At 44.8% G+C, this 18,277-nt stretch overlaps 1 protein-coding gene across 1 annotated transcript in view; it reads right to left on the bottom strand.

Moving 5' to 3' along the window:
• Positions 1-18,277, bottom strand: part of LOC101345107 (mitochondrial amidoxime-reducing component 1) — a 36,100-nt gene that overhangs the window by 15,754 nt on the left and 2,069 nt on the right. Inside the window, exons 2-4 of the mRNA XM_004375918.2 lie at positions 16,274-16,447; positions 8,675-8,837; positions 7,146-7,286 (exon numbers count right to left, since the gene is read on the bottom strand). Coding sequence (XP_004375975.1) covers positions 7,146-7,286; positions 8,675-8,837; positions 16,274-16,447 — 478 coding nt within the window. The remainder of the gene's footprint in view (positions 1-7,145; positions 7,287-8,674; positions 8,838-16,273; positions 16,448-18,277) is intronic.

An 18,277-nucleotide genomic window follows, 5' to 3' on the forward strand; every position in this document is an offset into this window, starting at 1 on the left:
CCAGGCGGGGGAACCAGCGTGGTCCTGCAGGTACCCGAGGGGACCGCACGCCAGGCGGGGGAACCAGCGTGGTCCTGCAGGTACCCGAGGGGACCTCATGCCAGGAGGAGGAACCAGCGTGGTCCTGCAGACACACAACGGACCCACAAGCCAGGTGGGGGAATCAGCAAGGACAAAGGCGCCGCCATAAGAAGGAAGCTAGCGCAGCTGGAGCAGAGTAAGAGGTGGGGAGTGATAGGAAGCGAGGTCATATATGGCCTGGAAAGCCGTAGAACGGCCTCTGTGTTTTATTTGAAGACAGATGGAAATCGAGGAGATGAAGTTGAGAAGAAAAGAGCCATGATGTGGCTTACGTTTACAGGATTACTTTGACCCATGTGTTAAGAACAGACCAAGTAGTGTGAGCAGCCATCTAAGATACTCCACTGGTCTCACCCCTTTGGGAGCAAGGGAGAATGAAGAAAACTAAAGATACAAGGGAAAGATTAGTCCAAAGAACTAATGGACCACAACTACCACAACCTCCACCAGACTGAGTTCAGCACAGCTAGATGGTGCCTGGCTACCCCCACTGACTGCTCCGACAGGGATCACAATAGAGGGTCCCGGACAGAGCTGGAGAAAAATGTAGAACAAAATTCTAACTCACATAAAAAGACCTGACTCACTGGCCTGACAGAGACTGGAGAAACCCCAAGAGTGTGGCCCCCAGACACCCTTTTAGCTCAGTAATGAAGTCACTCCTGAGGTTCACCGTTCAGCCAAAGAATAGACAGGCCCATAAAAAGAAACAAGACTAATGGGGCACAATAGTCCAGGAACAGGGGACAAGAGAGCTGGTAGTAGGGAACCCAAGGTCGAGAAGGGACAGTGTTGACATGTCACGGGGTTGTTAACCATTGTCATAAAACAATATGTGTACTAACTATTTAATGAGAAACTATTTGTTCCGTAAACCTTCATCTAAAGTACAAAAAAATAAAATAAAAGAACAGACCAAGTAGGTGGTGCAGTGGGTCATGGGTGAAGACAGGGAGACTAGTTAAGAGGCTGTTACAACAAACCAGATGGGAGATGATGGTGACGTGGCCCAAGGAGGTAGTGAAGGAGGATGAGAAGAAGTCAGACTCTAGTAGCTGTTAGGCAGAGCCACCAAGACTGGCTGATTGTTTGAATGTGGGAAGTGAAAGGAGAACAAGAGTGGTTCCAAGCTTGGAATTCAGAGCCGCCATAGACCGAGACGGGTGAGACTAGGAAGAGCAGGCTTTGGGGTGGAAATCTGGCCCTCAATGCTGGACACAGTAAAGTTGAGCCAAGACACCCAGGTGGAGATGTGGAGGGAGCATGGGAAAGTTCTGGTGTGGGGACATGAATTAGGGGTGCTCAGTGTATAGAGGGGTCCCTGGGTGGTGCAAATAGTTGATGTGCTCAGCTGCTAACTGAAAGGTTGACAGTTCAAGTCCCCCCAGAGGCACCTCAGAAGAAAGGCCTGGGAATCTGCTTCTGAAAAATCAGCCATTGAAAACCCTCTGGAGCACAGTTCTACTCTGACACTCACGGGGTCACCATGAGTTGGAGTTGACTAGGCAGTAACCTCTTTTTTCTTCTCAGTGTATAGAAAGTTTTGAAAAACATAGACCAGAACGTCAGTGTAGATGGAGATGAGAAAGGGTCCAAGGCCTGGCCCTGGGGTGATCCGATCTTGAGCCCACATATCACATCCCTGTCGCTGCTCTGAAAAGCCTCTCTGTCAGACCCCTGTATTAATAATATCCCTTCGTGGTCGCTGAATACCCGGCACTCACCACCTCCCTGGTCTTGTCGCACTGGGCTGTGATGGCCTCTTCCCTCTCTGGCACCCGGGACTGTGAACTCCTTAAAAGAACCAACTGTTTTTCTTAAATCCTCATTTTCCCATCCCATGTGTCTCTTTCCAGAGCATGGAATGCAGGGGCACTGACCACTGTGTGATGAGTAAATTACACCAAAGAAAGAGGCCAACTCAGCCACAGTGTCTATTAACACCCAACTCAAAGTATGAAGTGCTTCCAATTAGGGTTCTAAAACACCCAGAGTTAGAGATAAAGGCTTCTAGGATGAGATTCAGTTCAAAGAAATCTCTGAGGTCTGAAGCCCTCCTCCTGGCCTCATCTTCCCACCTCAGAACTTGGAGTGGAAAATGTTTTCAGCAGGGCCAGTGGGAATGTTTTCGAAACTGGCCCAGAGATCACGGCAGGGGGAACGAAAGCTCAAAGCGGGCCACAGTTCATGAGAAAGCTCATGTCCGAGCCAAGTGCCATTGCTCTGATTATAGGAATAAGACCGTTTCCTACCTTCATACTACACCTTAGAGTCCTCACACAAAGTATCTGCCTTGATTCTCCCAGCTCCCATCAGGGGAGGGGGCAAGCTGAATAAAGCTGCATTTTACAACTGCAAGAAGCATAAGCCTTCAGGGGTTCAGTGACTTGCCCAGGGTAGTACGGCCACTAATTGAAGCAGGTGGCTTAGAATGCAGATGTTCCAGCCTGAATTCTCAGCCTTCCTTCTGTCCTTGTGGAGGGCACTCAGCTCTTCCACTTCTTGCAGTGTGGCCTTAGGCAAACCGTCTCCCCTCCCCAAGCCTCTCCTTTTTCCCCAGTAAAACAGGAATGATAACTTTTACCTCACTGGGACATTGCAATGAATAAAAGAGACAATATATGTAAAGCATGACATGAGCATTAAATAAACATCTTCTCTCTTCATTTCTCTTTTCCTAAGAAGGAAAGTCCTCTGGAGAAAATGGCTGGTGACAGCTGGTGGGAGATGAGTGTCAGTGAGCCTGATACTGGGTTTTCCCCCTCTTCTACGTCAGGTTGACCTGCGGTGGACACGAGCAAGGACAGACAGTGCTCCCTTATCACTGAGGGACAGGCTGACTCAGGCTCTCGGGGGATAACCCCTATAGTTCACTCATCTCGCACTAGGAGCTGCCCTGCCATCTTTGTTCTTGTTGTTAGGTGCCTTCGAGTCAGTTCCAACTCACAGTCACCCTGCGTACAACAGAACAAAACACTGCCCCGTCCTTCATCATCATCACAATCACTGCTATGTTTGAGCCCGTTGTTGCAGCCACTGTGTCAATCCATCTTGTTGAAGGTCTTCCTCTTTTTCATTGACCCTCTGCTTTACCAATCATGATGTCCTTCTCCAGGGACTGATCCCTCTGATAACATGTCCAAAGTAGGTGAGACGAAAGCTTGCCATTCTTGCTTCTAAGGAGCATTCTGGCTGTACTTCTCCAGAGACGGGTTTGTTCATTCTTCCAGAAATGCACGGCATATTCAATATTCTTCACCAACATCGTAATTCAAAGGCATCAATTCTTCTCAGGTCTTCCTTATTCACTGTCCAGCTTTTGCATGCATATGAGGTGATTGAAAATACCCTTAGGTCAGGCACACTTTAGTCCTCAAAGTGACATCTTTGCTTTTTGACACTTTAAACGGGTGTTTTGCAGCAGATTTGCCCAATGCAAACATCATTTGATTTCTTGACTGTTGCTTCCATGGGCACTGACTGTGGATCCAAGTAAGATGAAATCCTTAAAAACTTCAATTATTTTCTGTGTTTATTGTGATGTTGCTTATTGGTCCAGTTGTGAGGATTTTTGTTTTCTTTATATTGAGATGTAATCCACAGTCAAGTCTTTGATCTTCATCAGTAAGTGCTCCAAGTCTTCTTCGCTGTCAGCAAGCAAGGTTGCGTCATCTGTGTATCGAAGGTTGCTAATGAGTCTTCCACCAATCCTGATGCCACGTTCTTCTTCATATAGTCCAGATTCTCAGATTATTTGCTTAGCATACAGACTGAATAAGTATGGTGAAAGGATACAATCCTGACACACACCTTTCCTGATTTTAAACCACGTGGTATCTCCTTGTTCTGTTTTTACGACTGCCTCTTGGTCTATGTACAAGTTCCTCATGAGCACAATTAAGTCTTCTGGAATTCCCATTCTTTGAAATGTTATCCATAATTTGTTATGATCCACATGGTCCAGTGTGTTTGCATAGTCAATAAAACACAGGTAAACATCCTTCTGGTATTCTCTGCTTTCAGTCACGATCCATCTGACATCAGCTATGATATCCCTGGTTCCATCTCCTCTTCTGAATCCAGCTTGAATTTCTGGCAGTTCCCTGTTGATGTACTGCTGCAACTGTTTTTGAATTATCTTCAGCAAAATTTTACTTGTGTGTGATATTAATGATATTGTTGGATAATTTCCACAGTCTATTGGATCACGTTTCTTTGGAATGGGCACAGATATGGATCTCTTCCATCTTTAGAAGGCATGATACGCTTCAGCTTTGGGACTGAGCAAAGGGTATTTGAAATAAAATGTCAGAGGTGACTTTGGAGATACTTTTATTACCCTGCATTGATCCATATTTCATTTTTACTTCTTATTAATTACTTTGTTTAAACTGAACCTTCAACAAAGGCTCTAGGTAATCCAGAAGTGTAGAGTAGAAGGTAGTCTAGGTTCTAGGTAATCTAGGCAGAAATTATCATTACATTTTCTAGACAAGGTAAATGGTGCTTAGAAGGATTATACCAAGACACGCAGAAGTCAGTGATGGAGCTGAAGCCCGACCTTAGACCTTCTGGTTCCTAGCTTGCTTCTCTTTCAGCGCACCTTGCTGCCTCTCACAAGGAGCCCTGGGGGTGAGGTTGTTAAGTGCTCACCTGCTGACTGAAAGGTCTCCACTTCTAGGGAGAAAGATGTGGCAGTCTGCTCCCATAAAGATTACAGTCTTGGAAACTCTGTGAGGCAGTTCTACTCTGTCCTGTAGGGTTGCTATGAGTCAGGACCTACTGGATGACAATGGGTTTTGTTCCTGTCCCAACAAAACTGAAAGTCAAAATTATTTCCCATGAGCAGAAGGGGTTAGAACTCAGTTGCTTGGACTCTACTCTTGCCTATTACACAAGGAAATGGGCAGAGGTGAGGACCACTTTCCCATCCCTTGACCTTTCCCTTCCCATATACAAACACCAGGCATGACCAGAACTCCTGAATTCTCAGCTGAGTGCTAGTCCCTCTGTGGATTATCCACAGCTGGCTGAGACCAACCAAACATCTAGGCCACAAAACTCTGCCTTTATGAAGGACTAGGGAGAAAATCAAATGAAGTATCCAAAGACAATTAGAAAGGTAAATCTGCTTCCAGAATCATGTGGAACAAGGGAAACCAAGTATCGGGGCCCTGCATGCCAAGTCACAACGCAGACCTCCGCGGGCAGACTGAAGGTGGCGCTGGAAGTGTTCTAGAGCACTACCGTCTTAGCTCTTAGGCAACGACTCTCTCACCCGGAAGCCACGCGATAAATGCCTGACTCCCCAAGAGACTCATGTATGAAACAGGAGGCTCAGCTCTCACAAGACGTGAGCACGCGCTTTCCTCGTTCCATGGTCCCACAGATCATCTGTTCTCCACGAAGTAAATTTGGCTCTAAAACAAATCTGCGTACTTGGAATTCTCCCTAGAGGCTCAGGCCCTGAGTTGCCTCCTGGATGGCAGCATCTCTGCCGCATCCATATTTGAACCCTCCGCACAGAAGGCTGCACTTGCTAGGTGTCAATTAACCGGAAAACTGAATTTCTGTGTAGTATAGGGTCAACAGAAGCCCCTGGGTGATAAAAATGGTTAACTCACTTGGCTGCTAACAAAAAGGTTGTAGGTTCGAATTCACCCAGAGGTGCCTCTGAAGAAAGGCCTGGTGATCTATCTCCAAAAATCAGCCATTGAAAACCCTACAGAGCACAGATCTACTCTGACACACATGGGGTCTCCATGAGTCAGCGTCGACTTGACGGCAACCAGTTTTTTTTTTTTTTTTGTGTGTGTGTGTGTGTGTGTAATACAGAGTCAGTAAATAATGCATCCCTGGGAATAATCTGATACAATGTCTAAGATTCATATCTTGAATATATCTTTAAAAAATTTAAATCCAAGGTAAGGGCAAAGGCATTCAACTATGTGGATCATAATAAATTATAGGTAACATTGCAAAGATAGCATTGAAATGGGAATTTCAGAACACTTCCTTGTGCTCGTATGGAACCTGTACATGGTCAAGAGGTAGTCCTTCAAACGGAACAAGGGGATACTGACTGGTGAAAATTGGAAAAGGTGTGTGGCAGGGTTGTATCCTTTTACCTTACTTATTCAAACTGTATGCTGAACAAATAAATAAGCTTCTTAATAAACTTATCCAATCTGTATGCAGAACAAATAAATAAGCTGGACTATATGAAGAAGAACGCAGCATCAGGATTGAAGGAAGACTCATTAACAACCTGTGTTATGCAGATGACACAACCTTGCTTGCCAAAAATGAAGACGGCTTAAAGCACTTACTGATGAAGGTCAAAGACTACAGCCTTCAATATGGAATACACCTAACTCTGAAAAAAAACAAAAATTCTCACAACTGAATCAATAAATAACATCAGGATAAGTGGGAAATAAAAAACTGAATTGTCAACAATTTTCATTCTACTTGGATCAACTATCAATGTTCATGGAAGCAGCAGTCAAGAAATCAAATTTGCATTGGGCAAATTTGCTACAAAAGACCTCTTTAAAGTGTTAAAAAGCAAAGATGTCACTCTGATGACTGAAGTGCGCCTGACCCAAGCCATGGTCTTTCCAATTGTTTTACACGCGCGCAAAAGCTGGTGGATGAAAAAGGAAAACAGAAGAAGAATTTATGCAGTTGAACTGTGGAATTGACAAAGAATATCAAATATACCACGGGCTGCAAGAATGAGCAAATCAGACTTAGAAGAACTATAACCAGAATGTTCCTTAGAAGTAACGATGACATTGGACCCGTCACCAGTAAAGACCAATCACTAAAAAAGGACATCATGTTTGGTAAAGGAGAAGGTCAGTGAAAACAAGAGAAACCCTCAATGAGATGAACTATGCAACAGCTGCAGCAATGGACTCCAACATATCAACGTATCAACAATGATCATGAAGATGGTACAGGACTGAGTAATGTTTCCTTGTTATACACAAGGTCACCATGAGTCAGAGCTAACTTGATGGCAACAACAAGAACAAGGGGCAAGGAAGACATAGAATTACCTCTTCATAGACACCACATCCTGTAATTACAATATTGGGCCTGAAGTTGGTTGCTTTAACTTTCTTCTCTAGTCTGGAGTTGAGATCCGCCAAGGATGCCTCAGAAAGAATCAAGAATGGGCTGGCATCAGGGTAAGCAATCTGATAAGGAAATAGAAATGTTTATCATAGGCGGCAACAAATGAACTTCTCAGAGGTTACATTGTCTAGTACCTGGAAACCCACCCAGCCACCCACACACCCACCCACCCACACACACACACGACATCTAAGTATTTCTCTGGTTCTTTTTTATAGAAAACCACAGTGATTCAGAAGCCTTAAATAACCTTGCAAATACCAGGAACTGCCTGGTAGAGTGAAGAGAACATGGTTCCAGAATCACAGAGCTTCTGCTAGGTATGTGCCCTGGGGGAAATCACGCCATCTTTGGAAGCCTTTATGTTCTCACATGCTTCATGGGCTTGATGACCTCATTATATTTGATAAAAACCAACAACCAAACCTGTTGCTGTGGAGCCGACTCCAATTCATAGCGACCCCATAGGACAGAGTGGACCTGCCCCGTAGGGTTTCCAAGGCTGTAATCTTTACAGAGGCAGACTGCTACATCTCTCTCCCGTACAGCAGCTGGTGGGTTCGAACTGCTGACCTTTCAGTTAGCAGCTGAGAGCTTAATCACTGCAACACGAGGGCTCTCACCATATTTAATAAAAACATTCATTAATTCCATGGACACTTATTTTTTTATGCAACCTGTAAATAAATGTTATGCACTTACGCTGACCATAATTTTTTAAAAAATATCCATAGTAAAGTAGGGCTTGTTGCTCCCAACTTTACTTTTATTACGAATTCTTACCACCTTATTCCTTTTGGAGCCCTGGTGGCGCAGTGGTTAAAAACTTGGCTGCTAATCAAAAGGTCGCCAGTTCGAACCCACCAGCTGCTCCTTGGAAACCCTATGGGGCAGTTCTACTCTGTCCTATAGGGTCGCTATGAATCGGAATCGACTCGATAGCAACGGGTTTGGTTTTGGGTTTTTTTATTCCTTTTAGGGCCGGTCTGATTAATTTTAAGTCCAGGGATGTCCATACCCACACCCATTTGCACAACTGCAGTCTGACACCCAGCTGCAACCTGTGGAGCTCAGAAAGTAAAAATTCCGGACTCCGCATGCAACTACAGAATGGATTGAATAAGACCCTTATGTAGAAGAGTTTTGAAATGATATTGGCACCAAAATCGTTACATAAATAGGAAGATAAGTGCTCATGGGCAAAAATGCAAGTGAATCCCCAAATCAAGAAACACAGCTAGGGCTCCCAGGGGAAGGCCCTTATTCTTGCCTATGGCTTGTGATCCCCAGTCACTGTCCAGGTGTCCACCTGGGAAAAAGCCAGAGCTGTGCTCATCACAGAGGTGCCACCTGGGGCCTGATGGGTTGGAAGCAGACGGCTCTCCACCCTGGGAGGAAGCCTTCCTGCACAGGACACCCCAAGCCTAAAGCCACGGGCTGCTCCTCTGACCTTCTCGGCGGGCGGGAACACGTCCTCTATTTGGTGAGGATTTCTTGGCCGCATGTGAGGCTCAAAGCGCACCAGGCGGTAGGGCTGCGTCTTCAGGAAGCTGGTTATCCACTCGGCAGCGGTATCGCCACAGTCCCTGCCCTCTATCTCCAGGCCGTGCACTCTGCAGGGAAGGCAGGAGCAAAGGATGGACGTGGCTTTGAAGATCTTGGGTCCCTCGCACGTCCTACACCTATCAGAAGAGCTACACCAAGCTGTGATGTTGTTGTCACCCCTTCTCCATCAGGAGCCAGAGGTGGAGCCCCAGCCCCACCTCTGAGCCACTCTGGAAGCCTCACTGAAGGTCTGAAGCCTCACTTTCCCCACTGTTGAGTCCCTGGGTGGTACAAATGGTTAAGCACTTGACTACTGACCGAAAGGGTGGTGGTTTAAATCCACCCAGAGGTGCCTCAGAAGAAAGTCCTGGTGATCTACATGCAAAAGATCACAGCCATCGAAAACCTTATGGAGCACAGTTCTATTGTTACTCACGTGAGGTTGTCATGAGTCAGACTCAACAGCAACTGGTTTGGTTTTCTCCCCATTTTAAAGCAGCGATGCACGGCTGTGGCTCGCTGCCTCAAAGGAATCCGAAAACCTGTTGTCAAGTAGATTCCGACTCATAGTGACCCTGTAGGACAGAGTAGAACTGCCTCATAGGGTTTCCAAGGCTGTAATCTTTACAGAAACTGCCACATCTTTCTCTTGAGAAGTAGCTGGTGGGTTCAAACCACCGAACTTTCGGTTAGCAGCCAAGCACTTAACCACTGTGCCACCAGGGCTCCTCCAAAGAACTATACCAAACCAAACCCGTTGATTCCTACTCACAGTGACCCTACAGGACAGAGTAGAACTGTCCCATAGAGCTTCCAAGGCTGTAAATCTTTATGGAAGAAGACTGCCACATCTTCCTCCCACAGAACGGCTGGTGGGTTAGAACTGCCGACCTTTCGGTTAGCTGCTGAGTGCTTTAACCACTGCACCACCAGGGCTCCCCAAAGGACTATAGGGAGGATAAAATGAGATTATATATTTGAAAATATACGGAGTCTTCCAGAAGACAGCTAATGTAGTAGTACAAGACAAACTTATAATGACTGCAAAATCTGGTTCACCCAGCTAGATAGCAACCAGAAATCTCTATTAACAGGACTGACTATACTGTGCCAGTATAATGCTAATAAAACTAGATGTAGTTAATATAATGTGAAAATGTTCTCCAAATCTAAAACATGACAGATATCAGTAATAACCTAAGTGTTACTGATTTGACCACTAGTGATATGAAGTCCTCAAGTGGTGTAAACCGTTAACTGGTCAGCTGTTCAACCAAGAGGTTAGTGGCTTGAGTTCACCCAGAGGCGCCTCAGAAGAAAGGCCTGGCAATCTACTTCTGAAAAATCAACCACTGAAAGCCTCATGGAGCACAGTTCTGCTCTGACATACATGCGGTCGCCACGAGTCAGAATTGACTCAACACCAACTGGATTTTTTGTTTTTGTTTTTAAATAACTGCAGGATTTGAATCCCCCTTCCCAAATCACAAGTTGCGTGCTGGACAATTTGAGAGTTCTATGTATGTCACTGCTATGTAGAGAGGAAGACATGCTGTTGTATAGGCCGTGCTTCCCGCAGTGCAGGCCCAGTGCCACTGCTGGTAGAGAGATGACCGCAGGTGGCACCGGGGCACGGCATCACAGAACGGTGAACTGCACAGGGAGAAAGTGGTCTCTGAATGAGGGAGAAAACTCAGCTGAATGCCAATGGGTCTTTAGTGTCTATCAAGACTGGATAATAATCCCTTAACAAAGGTTACTTTGTTATCTTTCTAACAAAGAAAGAACAGACCTCAGGCACCAAGATCTCTGTAGGCAAGAGTTTCTAGCTAGAATCTGGTAACACTTTATTTGAACCATACTTATCGCTTGTTACTTTTTTTTTGGTGGGGGCAAGCTGACTCCTACTCATGGCAACCCCAAGGGTGTCAGAGTACAACTGTGCTCCACAGGGATTTTAATGGCTGATTTTTCCTAAGTAGATTGCCAGGCCTTTCTTCCAAGGAGTCTGTGGGTGGATTCGAACTCCCAGCCTTTCAGGTAGCAGCCGAGCAGTGTTAACCCTTTGCACCACCTAGGAACTCCTTCTACATGTAGCAGATTATATGGCTAGTCAGGTAAGCTTTCCTTTTTGAATGAATGTGTTTAAGTTTTTTTTTTTTTGAAGCTGAATCAATTTTAAAATATTAAGTAAATAAGAGTAGAGGTGGTTTGTGATTCTGCACCAATCATGGTGGTGGTGTGTGAATGCCCAGCATTTGGGAAAAAGCAGGGCAGTCAGGTGATGCTGCTAAGGTGTGTCTCCTGTTTCCATGAACGACAAGCTCTGTGACCTGGGGGTATTACTTACCTGCGCTTCAGCTTCTTCATCCATAAAATGGGGAGAAAAGAACAGTCTTGTTGTGAAGATTAGAAATACCAAAAACCCGTTGCCGTCAGTCAATTCCAACTCATAGTGGCCCCATAGGGTTTCCATGGCCGTAATCTTTACAGAAGCAGACTGCCATGTCTTTCTCCCATGAAGTGGTTGGTAGATTCGAACTGCCGACCTTTTGATTAGCAGCTAAGCACTTAACCACTGCACCACCAGGGCTCCTTGAGGATTAAGGATAATCTACACAAACTCCCCCAAAATAATTCTTGGGTTTGGGATCTGCTCAGTAGGTGGTAGTGATGACCTTATTTTTTTCCAGTTATTTCCAGTTCTCTTCATATAGAAAGCATCCATTACTATATTATAAAAATATACTATGCATACACTATCTTGAATTTTATATAATTTTATTTAATTGCTCTTTACATAAAATGAGCAAATTGTTACCAAGACTGCCCGGGTTACTACATTAAGCAGTGAGATTAGCTGCGCTCGAAATGTGCATGAATTTTTAAAAACTTTTCACTGAGGTATAACATGCATATAGGCATTGCAGTACCAGAGACTATGGTTTGATGCGTTCTCACACGCTTCACTCCACACACCCTAAACTAACCTCCTAAGGGTCAGGGGCTGTGAAGTCGTGACACCTGTTTATCAACAAACACCAGGAACATCTGCCTTCCTCCTTTCTGGGTCAAGACGAAGAATAAATTAAAGGAATAGCATGTATGCCAAAGCCACACATTCGAACAGGTACCACCTCCCACAGCAGTCCCCTTGGGAAGCAACAGAATCATTCTAGCATTAACCACAATAGCCTCGAAGGTTCTCAAGAACGGAGGCTGACTACTTAAGTCAAACCTCCTCTTCAACCAAAAAAACGGGCCTACACAGCTTGACCACCTCCTTCTTTACCAGGCGGAGCTCCAAATGACTTTTTTGCTTTTTCTAAAAATCAAATCCACCGTAAGAGGGTGAAGATTTCCAGAACTGAGTTTGTGTGAGAGGGTTAGTGTGAGTGTGTGTGTGTGTGTGTGTACGTGTGTGTTGTTTAACATCTACTACGTTAATTTCCGAACTATCTTGGGTAATAGCAGCATTTGCAAAATGTATGTTTGGAGCCAGCTGTGAAGGTCACCCCTTGTTAGGTGGGCCTCTGTTGGTGGCTGTGCTTGCAAATCGCCTCACCCCCCCACCACCCTCCAGAGTCAAACCCTGACCACCCCCCAGGCCCTAGGCCTGCCATTCAGCCACCTAGCCAGTGCTCTTCAATGAGGGTGGGGAAGAAGGCTGCTTAAATTTCTTAAGGCTCAGTTGGCAATAATTATTTTTACTGAGTTAAAGCATTTGCATCTCTCTTGGGGTATTAAAAAATCATCAATGTCTTCCCCCTTTGCCTGACACTGATTTCCATTGCAACCTCCATGTGTGGGCCCCGGGGTTCACAAACATCAGGACCTGAGGAGGCCTTTGCATGGGCAGGTTGAGTTTCTTCTTACCCCTCTCTACCCTGGGTCTACGTTCTTCTTCCTCCTCCACTTGTTCCGAGCTCTAAGCAGCCTGCACTGTGTCCCTGGGCCCAGAATTCTATCGACTGCCCGAAAGAGTCCAAGAAAACAAAACAAATTCCAAATGCACCTAAAATTCTTTGACGAGGATAATTTAGACATGGTCTGAGACTGTTTGCCTGAATAATCCATTTAAAGGCCTTCATTCTCTCTATCCCCTTAGTGGCTGGCCTGGTTAGTAAGAAAATCGAGTTAACAATCTCAGCCGTGAAAACAGGTGTGCTGGCTGTGATCATGACCTTCCGAAGGTGACCCAGGGCCCCACTAACTCATCAGACATCTTTAGAAAACTGCAGGCTGAGGTTACAACTGCTTCACAAGAGAAGGGCATTGGAAGTCAAAGCAATGCGGAGCCCCAGATGGTCCTTCTGATCTCTGCGTAGAGTCTGTGAACTTCTGCAGCACGGCTAAGCCTTCTTGCCATTGCAATTTCCAAACAAGCCCTTGTTTAGTCTTTGGGGCATGGACCAAAAAGGCAGTATGAGACCATGAAAAATGAGAAAAGTTTCCACACAATTCCAAATGAATTAAAAATTAAATGAAAAAAATATTTTTTTAAACTATAAAAAAGTACGGGTATGTATCTAACCATGGCAAACACACACGAACCAGGCTATGGACAAGCAAACATGAAGTACAAGCTGCCAGTAAGTATATTAAAAGGCTTGCCTCATTCAAGCAAAAACGAAAATTCAATCAACAAGTTATTATCATTCTTGCCCACAAAAATGACAAAACGCTTTTAAATATCCTGGGTTAGAATGCAATAGACAGGCTCATACACTGGTACAAAACAATTCAGCAACTTGTATCAAAGTCTGTAGAATCCACACTCTTGTTTTTAGCAAAACCACTGCTAGAATTTTTTCCCTAAGGAAGTAATAATAAGATACATGAACAAAGAATACTCTTCATTCCTGGAAAAAGCTGAAAACAAACCAAAATATTAATCATAGGCCATGGTAGAGAACACTCCAACAACGAAATAATATGTCAACCTTAAAAATGGTACTTCCCCCCACCCAGGGGGTAGGGGAGGTACTTAAAAAAAAAAAAAATCCACTGCCTTCCAGTTGATTCCGACTCATAGCAACCTTTTAGGACAGAGTAGAACTGGCTCACAGGGTTTCCAAGGGCGTAATCTTTTTTTTTTTTTAAATTATGCTTTCGATCAAGGTTTACAGAGCAAACTAGTTTCTCACTAAGCAATCAATACACATATTGTTTTGTGGCATTGGTTGCCAACCCACCCCACAACGTGTCAACACTTTCCCCTTCCCAGCCTTGGCTTCACCATTATCAGCCTTCCTGTCCCCTCCTGCCTTCTCATCCTTGCCCCTGGGCTGGTGTGCCCATTTAAGCTCATTTTGTTTTATAGACCTGTCTAATCTTTGGCTGAAGGGTAAACCTCAGGAGTGACTTCAGTACTGAGTTAAAAGGGTGTCCAGGGGCCATATCCTCAGGGTTTCTCCAGTCTCTGTCAGACCAGTAAGTCTGGTCTTTTTTTGTGAATTAGGATTTCGTTCTATATAAAAATGGTACTTTTGAAGATTTTTTAACAATATGAAAAAATGTTCAACGTATCAACTTAAGTATGAAAACAGCATCCAAGGCTTTTTTTTGCGGGGGGAGGGGTATTATTTCAACTTGGTTTAAAAGTATTAGCCATAGAGGCTGAAGTAAAATATGCCAAAATATGAATTTCAGTTATCTCGGTGTTTTTTTTTTTTCTGGTATTTTCCATTTTCTCAACAATGAATTGTATTACTTTTAAAATAAGAAAAACAACCAAATAAAAATCAAAACATTATGTTTAAACCTCTAAGATATTATATAAATTATACCGGTATTGCATTTTACAAACTTGGGGGAATTTACGTATTTTTCAGCTAACTACATTTCTGACCTAACAAATTTTATGTGGGACGCTATGGATTACATATGACATTCACATTGCGTTTCAATTCAAAACGCAGACGCTATAACAACAGTATAATTAGACTAAACTTTACTTTTCCCACAATGGAATGAAAACTCAAATCTAGACAAGATTTCTTAGAAGCAAAGCAATTTTTTCTGGAATAATTTCTCCTTTGCAGCCCTTCAAATCCTGAGGAAGCAGCACTTGTACAGAGTGCCCTCCTGGCTGACTCTCCGCTCTATCTATGATATGGACGGGCGGGCGGGTGAGTGTCTGCAAGCTGGTTCACTCTTCCTGGATGCAGCCGTTCTTTTCTATTTCTGAACTGCCTTTCATTAGAACTGAATACCACAGGTCACGAGGGCATTTGTGACCCCTTCTCCTAATTCAGGTTTGGACGGTAGGCAGTCATTCCAGGTATCACTGAGCGAGTCCTGTGCTAACACATGGGTAGATTTAATCTCACCTCATTCAGGACACCTCCTTCAATCACTCCCACCTCATATTTGTCCTTTATCCTTTTGCGTAATTATAAGCAGGAAAAAATCTCAAATAAATATATCGAATTCACTTTTTCCACTTCTCTCTTCAATTCAGGCACCAGCTAAATGCAGCACTTCTTCCTCTGACCCGGAGCTAGATCAGACCTCACAAGTTCAAAAAGCGGACAGATTACCAAGTCTGCCCAAGACTTTAGATCCCAGCCAGGATCTCGGAAGTCTCAAGGCCCCCTCACCTCAACATGCTAGCTACAGATTTGGGGATTTCCTACTACCATTGGCTTCAGGATGCCAACCACAGACCCCTCACTTTTGCCCTGCTGACTCCCATTACGCTCTCCGGTCTAATAGTTCACTGGAATGACTACAGAACTAACAGAAAGCCCTATACTTACAATTACAGTTTTATTACTGTGAAAAGGATGCAAATGAAGAAACATATAGGGCAAGGTCTAGGAGAGTTCTCAGCGCAGACCTTCCACGTCCCAGAAGGGGGTGCACTACCTTCCCACTGGCACCGACGTCTTGCACCTACCAGGAAGCCCATGGAGCTTCCGTGCCCAGAGCCTTTATTGGCTTCGTAGTCATGACTGGGGCCTCGCTGCATAGGCATGGTTGGCCGAATCATGCCTCCCCTCCCTGAAGTCAGCTGATAACAGGTCACATAGTAGTCTCTCTGGCTAGGCCAGCCCCAGTCCTCAGCACAAACCCTCAAGTGTGGTCTGGAAGCCTAGGTAACAAAAGCACCTCAATTACTCAGGAAATTACAAGGGCTTAGAGGTATCTCTCGAGAACCAAGGGCAAAGACCAAATTACTTTGGGTAAAGTTAAATTCTTTACACCACAGATTATTCTTCTCTTGCTGACACATCAACATGCTTTTGCCTCATGATTTTCTACATACGACTTTCATGTCCCTCATGCCCACAAGAACACAGGCTTCTGAAGCTACTTCTGAAGTCATTTTTCCTTCTTTTAGATCTTCTTCATGATGCAGATGACGTGGCCCTGCATGTAGTACACTTGCAAAAACATAGCTCATAATCGGTACTGTTTCCCAGGATTCTCTCCATAGTGCACGTTTTTTGAAAGAAACACCCACGCAAGCCGTCAAGACTCAAGCCTGCCCTCTGCTTACCTGCACTTGCGCACTGGGTTTGTGGTGGGCGTTCTGACGGGCAGCAGCAGGTCCTTGGTGTAGGCTGCACTGAGGGTCAGGGAGTCTCCGTCACAGGTTAGGGAAATCAGGACCAGACGAGGTTCTTGTCGAGCTGTAACCATGTTCCCTTCCTCGCTGATCACAAGCCAAAACCTGCCATTTTCAAGACACAATATTTGCATGGACCAACACGACGGGCAGCCAACCTTAGTGGGAGCTTCAGTTACTCACGGTCATCTACGGTTTCCTCCCGCTAAGCCTGGTATGTGTGAGTCTGTCTGCTTTTCATGAACATCAACTCAGCAGCACAGTAAGCCTGAGTCGGTCAGTTAATTTCAAAAAGGGTTTAATAATCACTCGAGCATCTGACATATAAAATTTGCAAGACATTTTGAGCTCTTTGATGGCACAGAAATCAAAGATGTTATATTTTCATTAAATATGCCCCAAGAAGACAACAATAATCTACATCTCCAAAAGATGTAAGAGCACAAGGAAGCGCAGTGCCTGGCACACAGCAGACATGACTCATGCCAAGGGAAAACAGCAAGGCTATTCCATGCATTATTCACAGAGCAGTAAGGTCAGCTGAGAAGCACGCAAACACCTCTTAGACCTTGACAAATTCGCCCCTCCTCTTTAATGAATGTTTCACTAACTGAAACATTAAATGAATATCCATTAAATATCATATTAATATTAATGGAGCCCTGATGGCATAGTGGTTAAGAACTCGGCTGCTAACCAAAAGGTCAGCAGTTCAAATCCACCAGCCACTCCTTTGAAGCCCTGTGGGGCAGTTCTACTCTGTCCTACAGGATCAATATGAGTCAGAACTGACTCGACGGCACCTAATAACAACAACAACAATAGCAATATAGTCAAGGCTGTGGGTTCTGCAATTTGCTAAAAGGTCAATTCTTAATCTGAACAATATTTTTCCTGGGTCAGTACTCCTGGTCTCCAGGTACGTCCCAGAAAGAGAGATAAAAGGAGAAAAGAGAGTAATAGAAAGAACAGCTTCCAGCTTCCAGAAAAACATTTCAAGAAAAGAACACAATTGTGTAGGTTACCTCTCAGCTACTAGGAAGCTAGCCATATGTGGAAACATTCTGGTAATCTCAATTCACACTGGATTAAATGATGACAATTATACAAGTGAGCGTGTGCTTTTGGGATACACAGATATAAGGGGAAAAATACAGCAGGTGTTTTAGGTCTTCGAAGCAATAGGCCTTGCATCACCTCCCCAGGAGTTCTCATGGCTGAGTTCTTCAGCTACCTGAGAAAAAACAAGTCAGCCCTTTCCCTAGTGCAAGCTCTTTCTCCAGCTGCCCTTTTATCAATCCTTCATCCTGCACACAGACAGAGCCCTGCCCTGCCCTGAATTCTTCCCACCAGCGCCTGAGTATTCTTTTAGTACTAATAATGGCAGACTATCTAAACGTTAATCTGGTCTTGTCGCTCCCTCAGTCTAACTCCCTCAATGGCTCCGTCTGCCTTTAGGATAAAACCCTAACTCTTAAGCAAGGCTGCCTCCTCCATCGCTCTCACCTCCCAGCACCCCACAGGTGCCAGCCTTTCTTACCATGCCCCAGCACACCTTGTTCTCAACTCCTCGCACCCCACAAGTGCCAGCCTTTCTTACTGTGCCCCAGCACACCTTGTTCTCTCCTCCCTGCACCCCACAGGTGCCAGCCTTTCTTACTGTGCCCCAGCACACCTCATTCTCTCAAGCCCAGTCTCTTTGTCCAGCTTATTTCTTCTCTCTAGACCTGCTATGCCTGGAAAGTTCACAATCATTTTTCGAGTCTCAGCTCAAGCTGTTACCTCCCCTGTGAAGCCCTTCCTCACCACCTCAGGCGGCTTCCTGGGCTCGCCCTTTGTGCTCCCCGGCATGTGTGCCTCCTTCCGAGTCAGCTGTCACACAGGACTCTCGGCCTTTGTTCGCTTCTCTTGATGCCACTTTCTGATAGTGTGATG

The sequence above is a fragment of the Trichechus manatus genome, unplaced genomic scaffold (assembly GCF_000243295.1).
Source record: "Trichechus manatus latirostris isolate Lorelei unplaced genomic scaffold, TriManLat1.0 scaffold00039, whole genome shotgun sequence".
NCBI lineage: Eukaryota > Metazoa > Chordata > Mammalia > Sirenia > Trichechidae > Trichechus > Trichechus manatus.